This window comes from Varroa destructor, unplaced genomic scaffold, assembly GCF_002443255.2.
Source record: "Varroa destructor unplaced genomic scaffold, Vdes_3.0 BEIS01000006.1, whole genome shotgun sequence".
NCBI classification, from domain to species: domain Eukaryota; kingdom Metazoa; phylum Arthropoda; class Arachnida; order Mesostigmata; family Varroidae; genus Varroa; species Varroa destructor.
Window position 1 is genome coordinate 17,978,682 of NW_019211459.1, and position 20,726 is coordinate 17,999,407.

General features: G+C 45.1%; 1 protein-coding gene across 6 annotated transcripts in view; it reads right to left on the bottom strand.

Moving 5' to 3' along the window:
* The window catches only part of Eph (Eph receptor tyrosine kinase), a 328,008-nt gene that overhangs the window by 19,313 nt on the left and 287,969 nt on the right, over window positions 1-20,726 (bottom strand). For all 6 annotated transcript variants that reach the window (XM_022809919.2, XM_022809916.2, XM_022809918.2 and 3 more), the window contains 2 exons: window positions 8,092-8,439; window positions 6,813-7,125 (listed from right to left, as the gene is read on the bottom strand). In XM_022809919.2, the coding sequence (XP_022665654.1) occupies window positions 6,813-7,125; window positions 8,092-8,439 (661 nt within the window). The remainder of the gene's footprint in view (window positions 1-6,812; window positions 7,126-8,091; window positions 8,440-20,726) is intronic.

Here is a 20,726-nt window from a genome sequence, read left to right on the forward strand (position 1 = left end):
GACAGCCTAACCTAGATTTACAGACGTATACGAGCACTGAAGGGCAAGCCAACGGTAGCTGTACCGAAAAGTTCATGCGTGGTGATGGCCCGTCCATGCTTCTCCACTCAGTCGTGCCGGACCCCGCGCTATTCCTTGCATGCCCCTATTGAAATCCTCATGAAGTCCACGAGGCAGTCTCCAGATTGGCAGCCACGGGAAACCCGTGTACTTATAAGGGTAGGAAAAAGGCAGTTGGATCTGGCTTATGGGTAAGGAACGGGAAAGGGTAACTAGCAGCTAGGGAAGGCCGTGGCCCGTGACGGCTACTCCACACGACGCGTTCCACTCCAGTACTTCTCCTGGCGTAGTCCTGGTCAGCAAGACCCACTCATCTAAGCTGCTAGCTAGCCACCAAACGACGTCGAACAAATCATACCGACCGACGCCATAGGACCCTACGTTGTCCTTATCTTCTATATATAGGTTAAGCATCATCCAGCGGACAGCAGACGGGCACGCCGCCGTCTAGCTCGCCGCTAGGGCGTTCAACCACGCTCATCCACATTCTACCACTATACCGGCGCACACGAACATACACACACACACACACACTTACATCAACACACAGATCCTCATACACAGTTACATTCATAGACCAACAGCCTAACCTACCGAGTCTACGTTATTTCCCCTACATCTTCCCATACCCCATAGATGCCATGCACTACAAACCCGCTTTGCCGGTAGTCCGACTCTTTGCTGCTAACGGTCCGTTCAGTACTACTATCTCACTTGTTCATTCCATAGCGACCAGCCGACACCATCCCTTCTCTGCCCTCCTCTCACTACGTAAAGAGTTATAAGAGTTCTACGAACAGTGCGCCACATGGATATTGCCGAAAGCCAAACGAACGCAATACGATAGCGGCAGTCGTGATAGACATAGACGGGACGAGCTATGAGGGATACGATGGCGGATAGGGACGATGGCGACGTGTCCGATTCGGTCCAGCTGAGAAAGCGGCACTGTCACCGAGGGGCACTTACCCAATGAAGCCTTTAGACATTAGTGAATCCCTTCTGGTAAAGAATACTTCCATACGAGGTAGCTTGACGATGATGAGACCCCCACGTCGCCCTGTCAAATGGCGTTGTCTGGGCGACCACTTCACTTATCGAGAAGGAGGAAACACAGAGAGAAATATGGGGAGAAGTAAGAAGCCAATTGGTAGTTCACCCGAATACGACGCCACCATAAGGGCAATCGGCCATCTCTCTTAGTCCAACATCCCCCATTGCCTCATCGTTTTAGTCTCGCAACTCGTTGGCATTGGCGTCACCATAGGACATCGTTGCTACTGCTGCCATCACCTTGCTCTTGCTATAAGCGGACTTGATCTGTCTAAGACTGTACCTGACGACGATCCAACTTCAGCCGCTTGATAGGATCTGCGGACAAGGAGGGATCATGCGGGCTGAACACTAAAAAACACCTGTGTTCGACATAGAACGGTAGCGGCGATAAGAAGGACAGCACGACTTGACAAACAGACGGACTTATGAACAGACAAACAGATAGAAGCCAAAATAGGTGGCAAACGAACCGAGTCGAAAATGAAGATCTTCTCGTTTAGAGGAGACGAAGAACTAAAAAGAACAATGGTGAAACGCAAAAAAGACAGACGCACTTGAAGCGTACGGGCGACAAAGGTATCGAAAGAGGACGAAAAATTGACAGCAACGCGAACGATCATAACGGACATTGCTGTTACAATTTTTCTTGTTCTTTGAAGGTAATCGGATAAAGCGGGGTAATGTCGCGTTAGAATAAGCTGAGTGTCGGTTGAACCGATAGTGTCATCTGTGATGGCTAACGAAATTGGACATGTTCCTTCCAAAGTCGTTTGCTCATCCCATTCGATGTCAAGTGGGCCAAAGGTAACCCTCCAGGATGCACTGTAGCCCCCTATACCGATTGTAGTGGCCGTTAACGCGGTAACGCATGAGTTCTTATAGAATGATAAGGACTATCACGAATGCTAGCATCGTGATAGTAGGCACGACAACCAGCAAAACGTACAGCTCACATCGAAAAAAGAAAAAAACTATCCGACAAGCAAGAACCCCCGCGCTTCTACACTGAGCGACTGGCCCACCGACTCAGACGGCTTCCTACTCACACGTTTCTTTGCTCCCCACTATTATCGTTAGCTCACCGTTGGCCCATCGCCGTAACGAAGGGAACCAAAGCGGGCAGATGAATGAATTTATCCCTTTATTTTCTTTTCGTCTTCAACTCATTTCGTCTGTTCGGCTCCTTTTGTTTGCTTGTCTAGTCCCAACCCGGCTTTGTTCCGACCACCGAATCTTCGTGGCAGCAGCAGGTCTTCGGCGGCAGCGCAACGCCGCCGTTTGAGCAGGCCCGTCTTGCCCTATCTTAATTAATCCCCTTTGCAACGCGGAACAAGCCACAGCGCACAGAACTTGCGGATTCACTAGTGCGAGTGGCTTAGCCTCTTGTCCTGAATTGGCATCCCCCTCATCTCTGCCCCTGGCGCCTTCCCGAGCTGCAGAAATGGAAGATGAAAAAGGCTGGCTCGCTGGCTGGCGGACTTCCGTCGCGGCTTGATGGAGACGAAGCAGAAAAAGCTAGATGGGAGAACCCCATCTCGTCTTGCTTTTGCGGAATTAGAGTTTGTGGGCGGATGAGCCTTCGTGTGCGTGTGTGTGTCCATGAGCTAGCCCATGTATACTAACCAGCTGGCTGTACTTTGCTGACTGTATGGCGATTGACAGCCATCCAACAGCACGCTTTTGCCCCCTATGCCGCATAGGAAGCGGCAAAAGGGATGGACAACAGACGCGAATATCCAGTACCCATACGAACGCCCGCCCGCCCGTCGGCACAGGCGCCGAACGGAATCGAATGAAAAAAAAACCAACAAAAAAAATAAGAACACCAAGGCGAACCGAAGGCCACGAATCACGAGAAAACCCACGACGAAGCGCAGAAGGCCAGAATAAGGCGACAGTGACAAGAGCCAAAATCGGCTTAAATTTAAAAGCCTTTATTTTTTTTCTTTCTGCATGTCCTCTTGGCTCTCCTACTATCAACGCTTTTATCCTGTACCACTCGTCTTCGCCAGTCAATTTATTTGGTGGTTCCAACTTCGTCCCCAGCCTGACTCCGTCCCACCGGTGCTGCAGAGTTCCTCCAGCGATCTTCTGCACTCTTCTTATCCTCCTTTTTTTCGTGCAGCAGACAGGTTTCCCGACCCCAGGGCGTCCGATCGCTCGCGTTTACTTTCTGTCTTCGATGACATTTGTTCGTTCTCTTTATTCCGCTTGATTTGTTCCCAGCAGCGACAGCAGCACTGGTACCCCAAAGCGATGCGTCAGTTGGGCAGCGACGAAAGATTTTTACGGGTTCTAGCATACGCGTGCCGATGATATTTGCCACTGGCCAGGGGACACTGGTAGACGAGTTGCTCCGCATCTTGTCGCTTGCTGCTCGAGATAGTAGGAAAACGGAGCGCAATGGGTAACACTACACCAATCCTCCAGCTCACTTACTGCGGTCCCACTTGCATAAGTGGACTATTGCTCTCGACTGGGACACTTCAACGGGTCCTACTATTGCTCGCCGCTGCGCCTACACCGTTTCACTGTTGTGAAACATCCATACTCAGTGACGCCGGCTTTCCTTTTATCTCGCTTTCGCGTTCCTGACCCCCTGACCATCGATTCCATTTTCAAGGTCCCTAACTGTGCCTGGCTGGGCTTAACGTCTCTCCTCGTCCCTGCGTTCCGTTTGCCCTTGATCTGCCAGTGCTCTGTCTATCTGCTGTCGACCTGTCTGATGTCCAAGAGCGGCGTGGAGAAAGACAGTAATAGAACAAGACGTTCACGTTCTCGAGACTCTCGGTGTCTTTCAACTGTCGAACTTCACGAAGCCTTTGAAAGCCCAAGAAGAAGGTGGACGAAGACCGATCGACAAAAGCGGCAAATTTGAACGAAATAATCACGTGCGCATGAATCGCTTAGGGCAACATGTACAGAAATCACTGACGAAGCTGCTCATGCAGAAAGATCTTGTCATAGACATATAAGCCTGCCCACAGTGGTTAGCGATTAACTAAAACTATAGTAACAGTATAAGAATCCCCACCACCTTTTTACTGTTTTTTTCTTCTAATAAACAACGCTTTTTGTAAGGCAAGTTGTTTCACAGTCACGTGTCTCAGATAATACGAATTGTGCCGGGTCGGCGTTGGCGTCACTTACAAGTTTAATCTGACTGTAGTAAACAGTAGTAGACGACAGTGTAACGCTGTTGGAGGACCTTTGTTTAGACTTGAAGACGAATGAATCTTTTCTACAAGTGTGTTATACTTTATAATTCTATTACGATAAAGCAATAAAAAAAAAGCTGCCTGGGCCGTTAAAAATGTTGCTTTTGTTTATGATACGTTATCGAGGGAAGTAGTTTAAAGTTGATTCTGTCGCTTCTTCTTTTAGATTTTGATGTAAAAGATGCTCGTCGTAGTGGTCGATCAGTGACGAAAAAAAGTTCACGAGATCAGTGCGAAAGTTGAGTAACTATCACTAAGTTTTCAATCTTTTGATGAAAGTTAACTACAAAATCACTCAATGTGATAAAACATAATCGATCCAATTTCCATTTGTGATAATTTTTAAAAATATAAAGAAATGTAATATTCAAAGTGGCTGATGACGGGTGACGAAAGTTAGATCACATACACTAATGTGCAAATGGAAAAAATATAACCCACAATCTGTGATTTGACTTAGGTTGACATCAAAGACGCCCAACGGGATTGGTAAGAAATTGTTGCCGCCTAACAAAACAGTATATCAGCACCTGTACTACAAACAACTAACAAGACTACAATAGATCACTGAAGTTAGCAACATTACATTACTAGAGCATGTACATGTCTTAAATTGGTAAAAATTTAATAGTTAATAATTTTAGAATAATATAATTACAGTGTAGGCCGGGCCTTGTGGCACCAGGCCACAAGTGTTTCGGCCCTTACAAAACTTGCTCAATGGTATTTATTTAGCTTCAGTCGAAGGATGCAAAAATGGCCGTCTCAACTCTTCGTTCAGAAACCACAATGATGGAATTATGTTATTTTCAAAAAAGGTCGTCGATCAAAATGACGTATAGTAAATTTATTAAAATTAGTTAGAATATAAAAGTATTTGGTTCAATTTTGGCTTAAAAACCATCAATGCTGTTTTAGGAACTCAATCTATCTAGTGCTGGTAACCATTATTGTGCGGATCTACAATGTTTTGATCCGTTATTTCGATGGCCCTTCGCATTTCTCTACTTGACAGAAGTACAAAAACGTGATTGATCTACCCCAGATGCTTGTTCCGCAGTGGCAATGTTAATAATGCGGTATTGTTTCAACTTACAACGGACTAAACTATGGAACTGGCGGCGGCCCTATGGTCGCGCACAGAATATAAGGCCCGGTTGGGACCTTAAAAGCGTTTGAAAGGCTCAATCTTTGGTGATGATAAAGGCCAGATTCCAGATTTCGAGTTGAAGGCAAGGAAGCATAAGCGACAGTAGCGAACGAAGCCACTAAGATGAGCGTGTATCTTGACTTCGTTGGTCGGTCGACTTTGCCGACCCACTGGTAAACTTCAGTAACATGATGAGCTTGAGACTATAGCAGCAAGAAACGGCAGGACTTTAGAACAGAGCTGCGGCCCCAGTCGATATAGAGGCAGCGGTGATGGCGGCAGTTCGAAAGACTAGAAGCAGTTTGCCTTGGGCAACGAAGCGGCACACGCCGGCATCATTTATCGCAAAGTGCAACCGATGCCGATAACCGTTGGCGGGTGAAGACGGCTGGTGCCGCGGCGCAAAGCAGAAACGGAGTTGGTCGACAAAGATCAGAACAGCGTCAGGTCTAAGGCTGCAAAGCACAAACAACTCAGGCCGTTCGCATGGCTCCTTCGTTGGCTGACTGGCTGGTCCACTAAAGCGGTTCTCTCGCGAACGCCGACGACCCATCTAACCTTATCTCCGATCCGGAGGCTAGAAGTATATGGATAAAAGGAGAACGAAATAAAATAGCAGCGAGCTGTTTCCCGCATTCGCTACTACTAGGATAACTGCTGCTATTTTCGGGTCGAAAGAAAAACTTAGCCGGGCTGGCCATCCGGGCGAGCTGGGTCTGTGTGATCAACTGGGCGCGTCAAGTGGCGCTCAAGGGCCAGATCGGTAAGCCATAATATTGGCGATGGATAATCGCTTTAAGGCTAGTAATTCCGGAGCGACTGATTCAGACATACCGATGAAGCGAACAACTGACAGATACTATATTCACCGTGACTATAAGTAAACGTTCAACGATGTGACAAACATTAAATATTAGCGACGTTACGTTACTAATTGAATAACTTCTATTAATTAACTTCTATTAATTCTAGAAGGAGTATTAATTCGAGGGTGATTTTATCAAGGTTATAACCTGACCAAAATTGAACCGCAGTCGGATTACCGCACGGTACGTGTAGTTAATGTTTCCTCTTTGTGCATCAGGACCTCTGTAAGTAGATTGATTCTTTTTAACTGATCACGACTCGATCGTGCATTACTTAACATGCCATAACATAATGAAAGTTGCTGTCTATCAGTGCATAAGAAATACCCATTTAATGAAATCATCTACACAATATCTAAATAATGGATCCAGCCAACGTATACTATACAAGGACTGATTTCATGTCGGACACCGCCGCTCCGCAAAAGGTATGAGTAGGAGCTGGTCCCAGCCTGTACTTACCTCTGCACTCATGTCCAGCCGGCTCATGACCGGGTCGGCATTTGCAGCCGCCGGTGGGCAGGGTCCATTCGCCGTCACCTTTGCAGACGAGTCTCGGGGTTTCGACCATCTGTGCGTTAGACACGCAGCGGCCCTCTTGCGCCACGATCGCCGTGATATCTGCCGCCGTAGGCGTCTCTGGGAAGAAGGCATGATTGAGCGTCACGTTTGGGCACGTAATGTAGTAGACTCGCAGTGCGATGAGCGACAGGCACGCGCCCTCGTCACGCACGGCGAAGTATACACCGCGCTTCGTCACCGGAATAGAACGTACCTGAAAACGTGGTAACACACAATATGGAGACACAGGGTCAAGCATGGAGTTCATGGAGCATGGAACAACGAACACATAATTCGTACATATACGTGGACATATACATACACTTAAATGACTCATCCCCATCTAGAAGCGCGGAAGAGTAAAGATTTAGAGACCGAAATAGTCTTCGGGCCTCGAGTACTCGGGTAAGTGGGTACAAAATGTAAAACCAATCGACCCCATCAACTGAATGTGTGCACGAGTTGCCCAACCTTGGTTGCTGGTAATAGTCGAACTAGTATAGTCGAATAGTAGGACTTAAGCGAATCAGTCGATCATAGAAACAGGCTCGTTAAGTAAAAGTCCTCGTCAAGTACAGCGCTGGTCATACGGGATGCATTATATGTACATACGTGCATTTACCGCGGTGGCTACAGAATAAAGCGTGCACCTACGAAGGCTACGTTTACGGACATCTGCTGTGCATTATGTATTTGTTGGTGATACGAAAAACTCGAATTCCAGTTAATACGTAATGCCAATAGGTACATAGCGCTTTTGAGGGTCATGAAACGTTTTTTGCGACGTCTAGTGACTACGGTTTTGTATTGAAACCAACACACGAATAGGAGATAAATTAACAGTAGGAACATATCTAGCAGTACAATGGCCGTTAGCAGTGAAGATATTCTATATAATCGACAAACAATAGTTGACGCTAAACATTTGTCAGTATCACACTGGTTTAAACAGTGATTCATCTACTAGATTAAAAACCGTTGCTTGGGGCACATGCAGTACGAGACGGTAACCAGTAGCAGTAGCATTAAACGTTAACATTACCTGCTGCCATCCGCCATGCTAATGGGATAGAAATTACTGGGATATTGTAAATATTCTTTCTGCTTTAGACGGGCCTACACAATAAAGTTGCAGTTATAGCCTTCATGCTAATGGCGATTTCTATATATGGGAACTTACCTCTGTGTTGATGATAACTTCACTCGTCGAGGTGAAGCGTCCTTCGTCTGCTGCGATCCGGTCGATAAGTTTGTAGCTTTCGGGTTCCCACGGCGGCGTTTCTCGGGAGCCCTCATCTATCTCGTAGTAGAGTAGCGAAAACGTTTCCTTACAGCTGACGGCCATCCCAGGAAAGAGTGAACAGTCTCGCATTGAAAACTGTAGCTCGATATAGATGCGGGAAGCATTGCTGCGCTCGATCAATGGTGTCCATAACCAGTTGTTGACATCGCGGTACGCGACATCACAAACGACGTACGACCGCCAGTTGATGCCTTTCTCGAAATCCGTAAATGATTCCTCGACCCACTGTGACAATTCCCAAACACACAGCAAAAGTATCTTTATTTACCTTCGAAGATAAATATTGTAGGATAGTTTGTTCACATGTGTGAATCATTAGTAAATACCTACTTTCCGCTATTCTGCAATGAAGCCTAAAGTTTGGCCCCAAAGGCGGCTAAATCGGGTGACAGAAGTGCAGACACCAACATTATTTCAGCTATTTTCAAGATCAAAATGCTCTATCAGTAGCTCGTGCGGCGAGCGCTCGAATACAGAAAGGATCATTTAAAGGTGATCTACAAAATATAAATACGCCGTCTTAACCCGAAGCGTACACTCCCCCTGGAAAAACGCACTACCTGAAAAAAATGCCAGACCGCATTTCTAAGGAACAACTTTCGGCAAATGGCTTATGAATTGACAAATTCATTATAAATTAATATCCTGTGATAATTTAGGTGAGACGCTGTGTCTTTTACTAGCTTAAAATAACTGACTTTTGTTATGCACATATAAAAGGGGTACGGAATCTGTAGTGTTGCCCCATGCATAGGCGTATACCATCAACGCAATGGAGTATCATGTAATGGACGATAGCTCCTGACTGGGTAAATGAATTCACACCCCCTGCCAATTGCTGCGCCACCTCACGAGACTTGTTTGAGTCTAAAAAAGGGCTCTTGTCCGGACCTGAACAGCTCGTAGCCGTTTCAACTAATAAACTATATATATATATATATATATATATATATATATGAGGGGACGTAGTGTACTAGGCAACATAAATGAATGAACATCCGCCTTATCTTCCCGCGTATTATAGATGGCTTTTTGGACCATGACGCGAAGCAAGCATTACGGCTTCACATGTACAGTCGTGCTTGTAGCAGCTTTTATACTTTGGTTTACACCATTCTCCCGCTGGTGGCTGCCACCCACCAACTCTACATGCGCGATACGCCAAACCGCGTCAAGCTCCGGGGATTCCCTCACCCCCAACTATGACCTCTTAGCAAAAAGCCAGCTACAGCCCACATCTCTAAAGGCCTCCATAGCGGTCGCTGGGTCATAACATACCCCCTATTTGCCCATCCCGTCGAGTGCAGATCCACTATGCGTAATCTGCCACTCGGCTGAGTCATGTCAACGCCATAGAGCAGCGACGAAAATGAGCGGCCGGTCTGCTGCTATAGCCGCTACTGGAGAAATTGCAGTTCCGTCCACTCATTACAAGACCAGTGTCTTCTTTGCAAGTTTTTTTCTCTTGAAATATCGCCTACCCCTTTAGGCTTCTAACGGATCTAAGCAGTAGTCTTCTGCAGCAATTCAGCTAGGTCGCAATGAGGTTCGTCATGACGACACGCCTAAAGCTCTTCTCACTCATGAACTACATTACTGTTGCTGTAATCTCCACTGTTGGTTCGACTTTCTGGGGTCCGCTTGTTCGCGGAAACAGCAGGCCACATGTAAAAGCCGTCTATGTTTTCTGGAAAGCTTCAGCCAGCTTCGCTCTTCGCGAGAACGTTCGTTTCGTTGGGAGATGGCGTCGTGCGCATCCCTAGAAATTTTCTGCGAATCGTACACTGATATTTCAGTCTGCTGTACGATGTTCGATGTTTTTAAAAAATTGAAGCAAGCTATACACCGACGACTTAATACGGAGCTAGCCGTGCTAATCATAAAGGTCATTAGGAGTACCATAACGAAGGCCTATATTGTACAGACCTAGCGTAACGGACAGTAGGATCATTTAAAGACGACAATAAGTGTATTCGTAGAGTTATGGTCAGACTAGACTCAACAATCTTCTATAGCTACTCTATTTTTGAATATCGGACAATATTTCGTGTTTGCTAAACTATGAAATAGGCAACAGCAGAGGTATGAACGTTAGAGTATTAGACAAGGCACGTGGGTGAGCTCCTTCAACTTTGAAACAATTTAACACCTTGTATATCGTCATAGTCCGTATACGTAAGCTTTACATGTATGACATGTACAACTAGCACTTATACAGAGCATGTTTGTGGTGAGGATAATGCCCTCTCACTGGAATATTCATAATGAAGTTCTCCTAAATGAGCTTCACCTAGTGCGGCAACTAACTGGCACTGCCGTTGCAAAGTAATGAGCTTAAATATGTGTTATTTCTTTTGCTCGAACTGAATATGACGCATCCACCCCTGAACGTGAAGCCACTGAACAAAAACAAGAAAAAAAAACCGTTCGAATCTTTTCCTGCACAACCCCGAGGCCTTTTGAAAGTTAGCTTTTTTAGGTGTCACGGTTAGTACCGAACTCAGAGAATTAATTAGCCGAGGCGTAATGTTGTCCTCTAGAGGAACGGAACATCGAGAGGACATTGATTTCACTGTTTGTGATTATTTCTCCTGAGAACGTTTGCTCGGTGCGTCATCAGGATTAGGCAGTAGTTGTGGAGGCCCACGAAGGAATCCTTGCATTTTAGTGGCGGTTTTCGAGAGCCGTGACTGTAAACTAAATTGAGAGCTTTTTAAATAATGTATTATTAAGTTATGCTCAAATCGTTGTTGCTTCTGATAGGCGGCAAGTTAAGATCAAGCCGATGAGGAAGAGTCCGCACATTATTACTATTATTTTAGCTTAGTCATACTCACGGATAACACGGACCGTTTTATCTAAGATTTCCAAATACGTCGATCAGTGATTAACTATATTTGGCTAGGAAAATCACATCAATGTCATGTCAAAAGTGAATAAGGTAAGCTCTTCAAAAATACGGCAAAATGTCCTGCACTTTGTAATGAAATTGCAAGACCTGTACCGTATGCAAACCTTATCTAGAGAAAACAATTCAGGTGCACAAAACGCGCTTGTTTAGGTCTAGAGCAAACAAAGCGGCTAATAAAACACAGCCAAAGACAAACGAAAACATGCCCAAGGTACTCTTGTAGGTCGAAGGTCCAATGACCTAGTCTAATTGACATCATTCTCTAAGGCGTATCCAAGGGTACATCTGACTCTGCCCGTCCCAGTTCTCTATCTCCAAACTCCCTACAAAGGAATCTCAATATCGTTCTCATCGAAATCGAGAACGGTGCAAAGTTTTTCATTCAGTCAGATCTAATGTTGTTATAGAAATAAAAACAATCAAATATAATACTTCTCAAAACACTACTGCAAACAGCTACCTAGTCCTAGTTGTAAATATTTAGCATCACTATGAATAAAATTATCTTGATTACAAGATTCTTAAACTGCTATTAATACATGGATTACATGCGTTAGGCATTTGGCTAGCTGGCCTGTCTTTATGAACGGGCTTGTTGAAAAATTATCATAAGCAGCACTGCCCTTAGATTCCACGCGTCTAACCCACGCCTCCTTTTCGTCCTGCCGACCGAATCGACCCACCCCGTGCCCAAGTTAACATCGTGCGCTCACGACATTTTGTTGCATGCGCCCATAGGCTTAGCGTGACAGAAAGACAAAGCGAACCCTGTCTAAAAGGGCTGTTCCAATACAATTACATGTAATCACCGCTGAAATAATAATAGTATTGGTTTTCCTTCACGACAGCTTTTGTGGCCCATCACTCCCTCTCTTTCTTAAAGGCTCTCTGCCTTCATGGCGTAAAAGCGCAGCGTAGGGCGTTGGGGGAATGATGAGCCTTGAACAAGATGGTTGGAGACTTATTAAAGATGTAAAGAACTAACCCAAAGCAATCATTCCAAACTGTTCCGGTTCGTACAAGATGCGCTACGCATAAGCAATATGGCAATACAATGAAACCTGGCACGCATCGCTAGCTGAGATATCATTTTTCGTCAACTATACCCCTAGAAAGTTTCCCCTTTATTTTTTGCGCCTGGTGACTACAGTTCAAACAAGTGCGTACTGCAAATTTTGTCTGTTACGTATTAGATTAGAGGCATTGTTTCTTCGATCATACTAGATTCGATCGACATTGTTTTGGTTAGCTATTTGCAGAACACTATTGACCATTTTCAATGCGTGTAACTACTGTTTATCTGTAATATTTAAACAGTATGGATGTCATAACATCCATTACAGAATTGTATTAATCTAAAAATATGTCATCATTTTTATGCTTGAAGAAGATAGATGTATAAAATATACATCTATCTTCTTCAAGACTACGGTTCATTGTGTCATAGTCAATAATCAAATAATGGAACCTGACAAAGCAGTTCCCGTTCAAAGAGAGAACAGATGACCCAAGTCGACTAGGTTGAAACCCTAGATTCCTCTAGCAGATCCTTGAAGTTTTCTCTTTTATCTAACTTGAAAGCCTCCTGACTACACAAAAACAATGACTCTTGAAGGGGAACTCTTCAGAGGTACAGCCCCCAGGGATAACTCGCAGAGGTAAGGTTTTATGACGAACAGATCGGGGTGCACACCGATCCTTGGCGACCGATTTGCTGGCTGGCTGGCTGGCTGGCAAAGTTTGGTGGGCTATTTTTTTCAACCATTATTATTATTATTTTTAACCTCTTCGGTGTGAGAGTCGGTGACGGTCGGGCGCGGTGAGAGATTTAGAAACAATTACTCGACTGCTCAGGAAGAAAACGATGACGGTGGAGAGATCGGAGCTTCATGTAGGAAAGATGTCAGAAAGAGGAAGATCCGAAAAAAGCGAAAGTCACCGGCCGATCAAGTAGCCAACCCGACTAAACTGGGAACGTGGAGGGCAGATACCAGCGCTACTCATGTGCAGCGAAGGCCGATGGATGCTATGGCTGCTGGAGGAATAGTTTAAAGCGAAGACTTCGAAAAGATTTAAGGCGAAGAAGAGGTTTTCGGCTGGTCCAGGGCAAAAGAAGGTTGGTTACTCCATCGGCAACAGACAGCAACGATTCTGGAACTTCTATCGCCGCCGTTGCCCTTTCGATGATATATTAAGGCTTCTTCTTGCGCTTTCGCGACAGTAGCAGATATAGGCGTATAGGTGAAGGCACATACCTATATATGAGGAACAACTGGTGCTCAGCAAGGAGCAGCAACTGAGTAGCGCAAGCATCCGTCTACTGCCAGGCTTTCCTTTGCTACTAGCATCAGCTTTTAGCCCAAAAGCGGGGGTGACGGGGGAGAAAAAAAAGGGGACATGTAGGAATTTAGTGGAGTATTTCGCAACCTCTGGACAGAAGGAATTTAGGGAAACGAGGCAGATTGGCCAAGGCCGGCATCAGTACTAAGCGACGCTAGGCCTGCTCGAACTGAACCGCACGAAAAGACGCACGGACCACAAGAGCCGGCAATTCAGGAGTGCGCGGACCTGGCACTCCACTGGTCGTCGCTTCAATGAGGCGTGGCAAGCAGCGGATATACTCTCTACAATCACCTCATATGTGTTGAGGGAAAAGACAGAACCTCTTCGTTCATGTCGAGCGACGCCTCTGCCGCCGCCGCCGCCGCCGCCATCTCGCCTATCCTCTCTCTCATAGTGTGCCTCGAGACCTATAGGACAGTGCCAACTGGGTGCCACCACCAATATCAAGACTCACTCGTGCGGATCCGGCCTATCCCGATTTGCCCAGTCCTTCCCATGGTTGCAGGGTAGCGTAATAGTTGTACCGGCTAGGAATCGAGAGCTCGCCATAGACAGGACGTAACGAAGCTAGCCGCAACAACCTGTCTCAAATGAGCAGTATTCAACTAATCAACGCCCTCAGCCTTAAGGAAGTAAACTGCGTTCTTTGAGAAAAGCTCGGAACCCTGTGTTAAATTTCTTATGGTGTCCCGAATACCTTCTTCACAGTGGTCGGCCCGGTAAGATTTCAAGCAGGCAAATATTGCTACTAAAGCATGGATAGCATCAACTTTTAAAACCAAATCGGTCCTTTTTGCCGTCCCTTTGGTATTAATGCATATTCGTATATCCGCATATCTGTAAACGCGTCATATTTCTTCAAAACGGAAGATCTTCTGCATCCTCTTTCCTTATAGGTTTATTTTCATTTGTTTTCTGTGATCTATTAGTTCTTCCGTGATCACTAGTAAGTAAGTATCACACAATAGAATATTAAAGCCGTTACCATTAATACAGCAACCCCAAAATGAACAGCAGCCAGCTTCTACTGTGGTGCACTTTCGAGCTATCCTGAACACAGACTGTTCAAGATTCATTGCTTACTGTATGTTTATTTACGTCCAAACGATGCGTCACTGTGAAACCAGTCACTAGTTAGTGAAAAAAATTAAATCGTTTTTTTGTTTCTTTACGTCAAATATGGCCCAATGTTGTTTGCTATATTTGATTGGCCGATTTAGTTGTGGCCAAGCAATTTTCCTTGTAACTGAAAATTATTACACTATAACCAAAGCATATCGTGTTGTAGTCTGGTTTACAATGATTTTCCTTTTTTTAACAGAATTCACAAAGAAAGATAGTTTCACAAAAAACAACCCAAGATGCTTATTCGCGCATGATTCAAACGATTTTTACCAAAAGTGACCTGGCTGTTTTCGTTTGAAAGCATAAATATACTTCTTGGAATAATAGTTCTAGTTATCTTTATAATACAATATCTGTACAATCATTTTGTTCGGCTGTAGACTCCTAACTGGACGTGACGTGTTTCGGTACATTTAACTAGATGCAAAAAAAAGGTCTGATAATCACAAATCCGTAACCAAGAACCTCGTGTATGGATGCGTGTATGTGTAGGAATTATGATATACTTCTTGGTTGTCATCAAGCCAACAGGGACACAGTAAAATCGAACGGTGTACCATCTAAATTACCCTTTTACTTTCATCACTACCATGGCCTGGCAACCTGGGTAAGTCCTTACCACTGAAGTCGAAAAGCTTCAGTCCCAAATTTGTTGATGACGAATAGATTTCCGACCAATACCCAGGTATGTATATGTGCGTGCATGCGCGCTCAATCAGACACACATTGCACTGCCAATCTATACAGTTCGGCTGCTCAGATCTGTTGTTCAGGCACGCGAGAAGCGACCTGTGCTCCGTAGAGGGCAGGCACTGAGCGGAAGAGATAACGTACGAGCTAAAGGAAACACAGTCTAGGTGGATACTACAAAAGCCCAAATCATTAAGGCTTTATGTCGAGAGATATGTTTTATTGGTGCACGAAACTCCCGCATGTTTCTCTCTGACTGTGTAGGGAACTTGTCAGCGACCCTTAAATGTCCTAAACACCCCCTTAAAGTCCATTGCATGCCCTGAATGTCCATATTACGCTGATATATAAGAATCAGGTACTGCATACTACTGTATAATCTACCACCGTGTCTGTCCTACATTGTCCGCCTTCAGGTCTGTTTAAATCGGATCCAGAGACGCTTTACATTGGCTCGCTTGGTCCAGCCGTGGCCCTACCCAGTCGACTCGCAGTTTCTGCCCAGTCAGTTCGGCCCAGAGTCAAAAAGAAGGCAGACAATTGTATACGGGCTTACTAGACCGGAAGGAACTGCTAAAAACGAAACCAGTCATCATCCAATGCTACTGCAGACTGCACTTCAAGCTGCACATACAGACACACGCCCACAAGCGGCACATGCGACAACCAATTCAAAGAACCCTTGGGAGTCACAACGTTTACAACTTCAGCGGCAACCGGATTCACACACGATATTTGTAGCTGTACCCACCTTTCTATAAGCGTCGAATTTTAGACATGTACACAGACAGGCATATATGAAAATAAGAATGTTAAGTCTAGCCAATGAATGCATCTTTCGGGTTTTTTTTTTTGTAAATATTTTATCTAAAATTAACGGCCTTTAGGGCGAGTTATACCTCCTAGCGCTCTGATTAAATGATCATGACAGGTAACGGCTGACATGGGTTGACTTGACTAATGCGCATTTCAATAGGACTTGCAAACATCGTCCACGGCCATCTATGGCAGCATCCAATTTACGCCATTCTGCAGATGGAACATAGAATTCCTATTTGGAATATCCTTTTTGTAATTGGCAGGTATACACCGTGTGTGTATAAACCGTTACCCGATAGGTAGACAGATGCTTCTTGTCCTGGCTTCGTTTCACTGAATAGAACGCCCATGCGGGAGGTGTCTGAGAATCTTAGGCTTGACTTCAACAAAGAAGTCTCCCAAGTAAAATTTCTTTAGAGATCACGGAAAGAATCTTGCAGAGCAACAAATTGTAAAGTAGGCCTTAACGTCGTTTATTATAACTATAATGGTTGTGCCGATAATGATGTAATTATAATATCTATGTGCAGATGTGGCCGTTATAAAGCAATCGAATGTAGATCTCGCTGCTGGTAACCGTTAGGGAGCAGGCGGCCGAAGCGATTGTCGGACAGCGAAGGGGAAGAAGCGCTTTGACGAGATCCGAAGGGTCATCAAAAGATCATTCCCTACGTTAAACGAACACTAGTCGCCAGCCAGACGTTCTTACCTGGTTCTCTCTTGTCGCCATCAAATAGAAACGCCGCGACAAATAGACTTTTATACGGGCTAAATTTATTATTGCATTGGGAGTCCCGCGCGAAGCCTTTGTGATTCTTGCCAGGAAATCAACAATGTGCGAGATGATCGTCTGTCTATTATTTAGTTTACGGTAAAAAGATTATTATACATATTTCAGTCGGACACGTCACCGTATCTGCTTTCGTTGTGTCCAGCCCCTGTAAAAGTGTTGTACCGTCAATAGATGTAAAAGTTCGATCAAATAATAAGTTGACCCTGATTTATTGTCTGAGTTGGAGTTACTAGCGTTCTTCTTCAGTAAATGTTATTCCAATTCTTATAAATGGGGAGAAAGTGTTTCGACAGGATTTGCTGCATGATCGATCAGCAATAAGCCTATAATAAAATGAAGAACAACAAAAAAACATAGTTAGATTCTAGATAATCGCCATTCCACAGGGTTGGGAAGTCGAGCTTCGCCCTCGTTGGGTAGTAGTAGTAGCGGTAGTATCTGTTAGAGATATGCCGTCTGATGAACTAAATGATTGTCGCTGAAGCAATTTCTTTTAAACTAAAAAGTAAAAGCTACTAAAACGGTTATCGAAATAAAAGTGACTTATATCATTGTCTGAAACATTGAAAGATTTGAATAGCTATCCTAACATAGTATTCTACAGTTTGTAGATTTGTCAATGTCGTGAACAATTACGGTAGCGACGGATGAAACCAGCAGAATTTGGAAACCTCGAATTGTTAGGATGTTGATATTCGACGATTGGTAGTAATTGTTGAGAGAATTATGTAGCAATTAAGCTAAATTATTTGCAATCCAAGAGAAATTTCATCGCCGAGCCGTCGCTACCATACATTCGACATGTTGGGCTATAGTGATGATTTTTTTTAATATGTGTTATAGGCACTCTCGTTCATTACCCCATGCCAGCTTCTGAACAGTCGCGCAACTACCGTTCGCGTTCCCGTATGTAATTTCTTTATTTATGACTTTCAGAAGCTTGCCAACAGTTGCTTTTCAAAGGCATCGCAAGTGTCGTCATCGCACGGATTTTGATCAGCGACAGAAGCCAACGTTGGATATTCGTTTGCTCAATACAGAATGTAATTGAGGTATGGCGATGAGGTCTGGCGTTGTCGTCAAATAGCCGGAGCGCCTTTTCTCTTTTTTTTTTTGTCATATATATATATATTGCCGTGCCAATACTGCGCAAGCCTTCTCGACATAGTAGGCTGCATTCATTGTTTCACTTTTGGACAATATATCTCTTAGTACCAGGTGCTCCTGATGTCCCTTGAAAGTATTACCATAACCTTACGTCCAAACGTACCCTCCACTGGCACCGAACTCGATTTCTCTCCAAGGCAACGCCACTCTCTCGCCTGATCGCTCGCCGGCCGGCGGTAGAGATCGAACCATGTCTAGTCTATAGCGACTTATGTTCCACGCGAGTTTTCGTTGATATCGCTTGTAGAATACACCACATGCATTTTCAACTGGCCTGATGTCAATTCTCGAGGGATTTATTTTTTACTCTGCTTCTACATTTCTAGTATTCAGGTTAGAACTCTCTAACACGTCACACGTGAGACGCCAGCTTTGGCCGTCAGAAATTCTGTTTACGGGAAAAGCCACTTCGATTGCGGTAATGTGTTTTAGCCCTTCGAGTCTCGGTCTTCTAACCTCTTCGCTGGTCTTCCATCTCGGTTTGCACGTTCACATACTGTACATTCACTTAAGGCCTGTTCACCTAATGTTTTCAACTATCTTCAATGAATTTCCACAGCGCTGTAGCTTTCAAGACGGCAAAAAAATTATATGTATGGGGCATATATAAGAACAGATTTACCATGAAGAACTATTAAATGCGCGCAAAATTATGCCTTTGAAAAAAGAAGTAGATTTCTTTCGCCTATTATTTGATTCAATTTATTATTACACTGGAGAGAGCCAAGTCAGGTTGGAAGCACTTATAAAGAATTCTCTTAAGATTGCGCGCCACCTTATTTCAGTGCCCTATAATCTTCACTTCCCTTCCAGGTGGTTTAATGTGTACAGGCGTTTTGCCCGGGCGGGGGGGGGGGGGGTAGGGGGGCAGTCGATTCTGCTTCGCCATCCGCTCAATTCGGGCAAAGTAATAGTATTCATAACTTTTATATTTCTAATTTGCCCTTCATCGGAGAGCCCAAAGCAACCACCGCTGTGCATTCCATTTTTTGTTTCATTCATCCGTACTCCCATACATTTCTCAATACCATCGATACGATCGCGCAGCTGACGAAATTTCAAATCAACCATGTATGCGAGCAACGAACCCGTTCATATTCTTTTCCTTTTCTGTTAGCGTGTCTACGTGCGCCATCCGCTACTGCCATTACTATCACTGCTGCTCTGATTATAGTGCTAAATCGCGCGTGCAACTCATCGATAGCTAACACCGTCACCTTCCACTGATCTCTCCCCCCGTGTCCCAATGTTGGTTCAACTGACTACTCTTGAGAAGTTTTCATAGACTTTCGCCACCAGCCTGACACGTCGAGGTGCAGGAAACAGTGGGGTTTGCCTGCCGGGAGCTTGCTCCTTGCTTGCCCTGAAGGACCCTCTAATCCGAGCAGCAGCATGTAGACTATATTCCATGCTGTATATAAACTATATAATATAGACCATATATACTGTATGCTGTTCCACTCCCTGTCTTCGGCCTTTGTATCTCAGACCAACTAGCCATGGTGCTCGTTGACTGACACATCCACAGGATGGACAACAGCTGCCGTTAGTTCGGGCTGTAGCTTAGAGGGCTGGTGGAGAGAAATTAGGATGTTGGTGAGAAACTGGCACTCACTACTATATCCTTTTGGCCCTTCTTCGACCTGGTTTCCCAGAGGAGAATACCAGATAGCCTACATTTCTTGCCGTCTGGTTGCGTAGCGTAAAAGAGAACCGCGAAACAGAGAGGGGACGTGGTCTCTTCTATTGCTGTTCATGGGATCACGAGGCTTGCCGGCCACCAAGCGCAGTCCTCCATCGTACTCAGTGCGCTCTCATTGCTCCGCATGGACACAGATGTTGCTGATGTGCCCATCTAACGCCAGATGGTTGGCACCGCTTCAGCTTCCCGCACTGTGAGTCCGCACTCGCCAATCCTCGAGCGGGTCCGAATCTTCCTTCAGTCTTCTTTTCGAACTGTGCAAGGGGGTCAACGAGCAGCAAAGCGGAGACGTTGCTTCGATTTACCGTAACTTCTTGGTGGCGGCGGGTACTGCCACTGCTTCTATCGTTGCATCGAATTCGTCCAGCAGCGATCGCGGGAGCTACCTGATAGCTTCTGTCGACTCTATAGCTGGAGTTACCAATGGAGGTCACAGGTAGGAAAGATTCAAGAGAAACAGCAATAGGTGTATCAATGGCTAGCAGCATCACCTCAATTTCTATGTCTCTGACTCCTTCTGTGGGCTGAACTTGTGTCGCTTAGTAACCGCTCGAAATTGCGGCGGCGGCGGTTCCCTGGTAAGCTACCAAGATCATCGGGATTTTTCCTTAATGGACGGCGTTGCTGGAAGCTTCGTACCATCTACCAGACAAAGAGTGATGCCGACTAACTGACCAACTCTGTGGTGGAAAGACCATTCCGACCATGTGTCTCGTCTATTGCTCGACAAAGCGTTGTTGGCTTGCGAGCTGTGACCTGACCTCCCTGAGTCATCATGTGTCGAATAAAGTACACGATAGTCTCGCACTTCTTGTAACGAGGCAGCTCGGGAATATGTTTGTTTCTATGAAGAAACAACTGTTTCCTGCGCGCAGCCTTGTCTTTGGTTGGAACATGTCGATTGAATAATGATAAGTTGTTCAGGAGAGAAAAACGCATGGTCATTCTACTGGTCTATCTCC